This window comes from Myotis davidii, unplaced genomic scaffold (assembly GCF_000327345.1).
Source record: "Myotis davidii unplaced genomic scaffold, ASM32734v1 scaffold566, whole genome shotgun sequence".
Classification (NCBI taxonomy): domain Eukaryota; kingdom Metazoa; phylum Chordata; class Mammalia; order Chiroptera; family Vespertilionidae; genus Myotis; species Myotis davidii.
Genome location: NW_006296617.1, coordinates 1141271 through 1144344, shown reverse-complemented (window position 1 = coordinate 1144344; position 3074 = coordinate 1141271). Strand labels below are relative to the sequence as shown.

At 51.5% G+C, this 3074-nt stretch overlaps 1 protein-coding gene across 1 annotated transcript in view; it reads left to right on the top strand.

Moving 5' to 3' along the window:
• The window catches only part of KPTN (kaptin (actin binding protein)), an 11476-nt gene that overhangs the window by 238 nt on the left and 8164 nt on the right, over positions 1-3074 (top strand). Inside the window, exons 2-5 of the mRNA XM_006772045.2 lie at positions 3-131; positions 475-557; positions 680-764; positions 848-902. Coding sequence (XP_006772108.1) covers positions 3-131; positions 475-557; positions 680-764; positions 848-902 — 352 coding nt within the window. The remainder of the gene's footprint in view (positions 1-2; positions 132-474; positions 558-679; positions 765-847; positions 903-3074) is intronic.

Here is a 3074-nt window from a genome sequence, read left to right as displayed (position 1 = left end):
GGGCGGCGCGGGCGGGCGCGGGGAGCTGCTGGCCGCCACCCTTAAAGGCAAGGTGCTGGGCTTCCGCTACCAAGACCTCCGACAGAAAATCCGGCCGGTAGCCAAGGAGCTGCAGTTCAATTACATACCCGGTGCGTGGCGCTGTGGGGCCGGAGGGCCGGGAAGATGGTGTTGAGAAGGCTTCTGAGGCTCTGTCTGAGCCGGATCGCTATGATGGGAAAATGGGACCAGGGTGATTGAAGGGGGTCGGAGCTGGTAATCAGGAGGCATTGGGGTCAGAGGGCAGGGATAATAGGAGCCTGGAAGTGGTTAGGATTCAGGATCTCTGCTCCCATGATGATGGTGATCAGGACTCAATAGGATTCAGAGATCACCATCATGGCCGTGGTTAAAGGTTATGGAGTCCTAGAGGTCAGGGGTCACTATGATTGGAGGTATTGCCTGAAACTTGAACTTTGAACTATCCCCTCCCAGTGGATGCCGAGATTGTCTCCATCGACACTTTCAACAAGTCGCCCCCAAAACGGGGCCTGGTCGTGGGGATCACGTTCATCAAGGTACCCAGAGCCCCCTCCACCTGCCCGTTCCCTCCTCCTTACACACATGTGGATCCCACTGAATCTGACCCAAATCCCTCCTGCCAGCCCTGCTCTCCCCTGAGGCCAGTTTCCTTCCACAGGATTCAGGGGACAAAGGCAGCCCCTTCCTTAACATTTACTGTGACTATGAGCCTGGCTCTGAGTACAACCTCGACTCCATTGCCCGTAAGTGCGGCCTGGAGGGAGGGAGAGGGCGGGGAGGGCGCCTGGAGGTCCCTCGTGCCCATCTGCCTGTGTTCCCCCTGCAGAGAGCTGCCTGAACCTGGAACTCCGGTTCACTCCTTTCCAGCTGTGCCATGCCGAGTGAGTAAGCTTGGGATGGGGTACAACAGGGTGCGGGTGTACCTGCAGGGGAGGGGCTTAGCAAAGGAGACTGCAGACCTGCCCCTAGACAATCACATTCTAGTTGTTTTTTTAGAGCATCGTGTGTTTAAGGTGTCTGTGGACCAGACCCGTGGCTGATGGGCTACCATTTTGTTATCACCAAACTAGATAATCAGAGTTCATTGAGCACCCATGTTCTAGATATCTAGAATTCTCAGGTTCTCGGGTCCTCAGTTTCCAGATTTGGATATTCCAGGAGCTAGAAATGCTGTTTTCTAGAGTTGCAAGCTCTGAGATTCCAGGAACTGAAAGTACTATAGTTTGATAATTCTGAGGTTCTGTCATGATAAAGTCCTAACATTGTCATATTTCAAGGAGCGACCCTACGGATCATCTAGAATTCTGGGGTTCTAGAATCCCACACTATGAGAATTCCATTCTAGAGCTCTGGATTCCATCCTAGAACACCAATGGTCTGGCACAGGTGCTAGCAAACTTTTTCTGTAAAGGCCCAGGTGGCAAATATGGTAAACATTAAGCTTTTGAGGGCCAGACCGTCTCTGTCACAACTACTTGTCTGCTGTTATAGTAAGAAGGCAGCCATTGACTATGTAAATGAGTGGACATGACTGTGCTTCAATAAAACTTTATTTATAAAAACAGATGGTCGGTTGGATTTGGCCTGTGGGGTCATAGTTTGCCAGCCTCTGCTCTAGCAGGTGAGAGTTCTAGAAACTGATTTTCTGGATTCTAGGATCTGGATGTTCTACCATTCTGTGTCTGAATATCCTTGGTGGCAGTTTATTCAAGGCCTAGTAATTCAAAGGAGACAGAGAACAGAACTAGTTCTAGAGAAAGAGATAATAGTGTCCTGGCTCCTGCAACCCACTCTAGAGCTTTATATTACACTAGAGGCCCAGTGCACGAAATTCATGCACTGGTAGGGTCCCTCACGGCTGCCGGCCAGGGCCTCCCTTCCCCTGGCTGCCTGTCGCCTTGTCCTGGCACCGCTCGCTCACCTGCTCCACCATCCTGCCACAGTCCTGCTCTCTGCCTCCACTGCTGCATCGCCAACGCCCACCGTGTTCCGTGTCACCCCCTGCTGGTCAGCGCACATCTAACTCCCACTTGGTCAAACTCCCCAGTAGGGACAATTTTCATATTAGCCTTTTATTATATAGGGTTTCTAAATCTCATCCGGAACGAAGACTCTAGCAGACGAGGGCTCTAGAAATGGGAGGTTCTTGCAGGCTAACTTTCTATGGTTCTGCATCCTGAGGTTCTGGCCCTGGATCCCACAGCGTTAGGGTTCTTGCGGGCAGAGGTTTTGCAGACTCTGCCGCTCTCGGGCTCTGCCACACTGGGGTCCTAGATGTCTCTGCTTTGCCCAGGTGGCAAATATGGTAAACATTAAGCTTTTGAGGGCCAGACCGTCTCTGTCACAACTACTTGTCTGCTGTTATAGTAAGAAGGCAGCCATTGACTATGTAAATGAGTGGACATGACTGTGCTTCAATAAAACTTTATTTATAAAAACAGATGGTCGGTTGGATTTGGCCTGTGGGGTCATAGTTTGCCAGCCTCTGCTCTAGCAGGTGAGAGTTCTAGAAACTGATTTTCTGGATTCTAGGATCTGGATGTTCTACCATTCTGTGTCTGAATATCCTTGGTGGCAGTTTATTCAAGGCCTAGTAATTCAAAGGAGACAGAGAACAGAACTAGTTCTAGAGAAAGAGATAATAGTGTCCTGGCTCCTGCAACCCACTCTAGAGCTTTATATTACACTAGAGGCCCAGTGCACGAAATTCGTGCACTGGTAGGGTCCCTCACGGCTGCCGGCCAGGGCCTCCCTTCCCCTGGCTGCCTGTCGCCTTGGCCTGGCACCGCTCGCTCACCTGCTCCACCATCCTGCCACAGTCCTGCTCTCACTGGGGCCCGTTGGGGCCGGCAGTGCCTCCACTGCTGCATCGCCAACGCCCACCGTGTTCCGTGTCACCCCCTGCTGGTCAGCGCACATCTAACTCCCACTTGGTCAAACTCCCCAGTAGGGACAATTTGCATATTAGCCTTTTATTATATAGGATTTCTAAATCTCATCCGGAATGAAGACTCTAGCAGACAAGGGCTCTAGAAATGGGAGGTTCTCGCAGC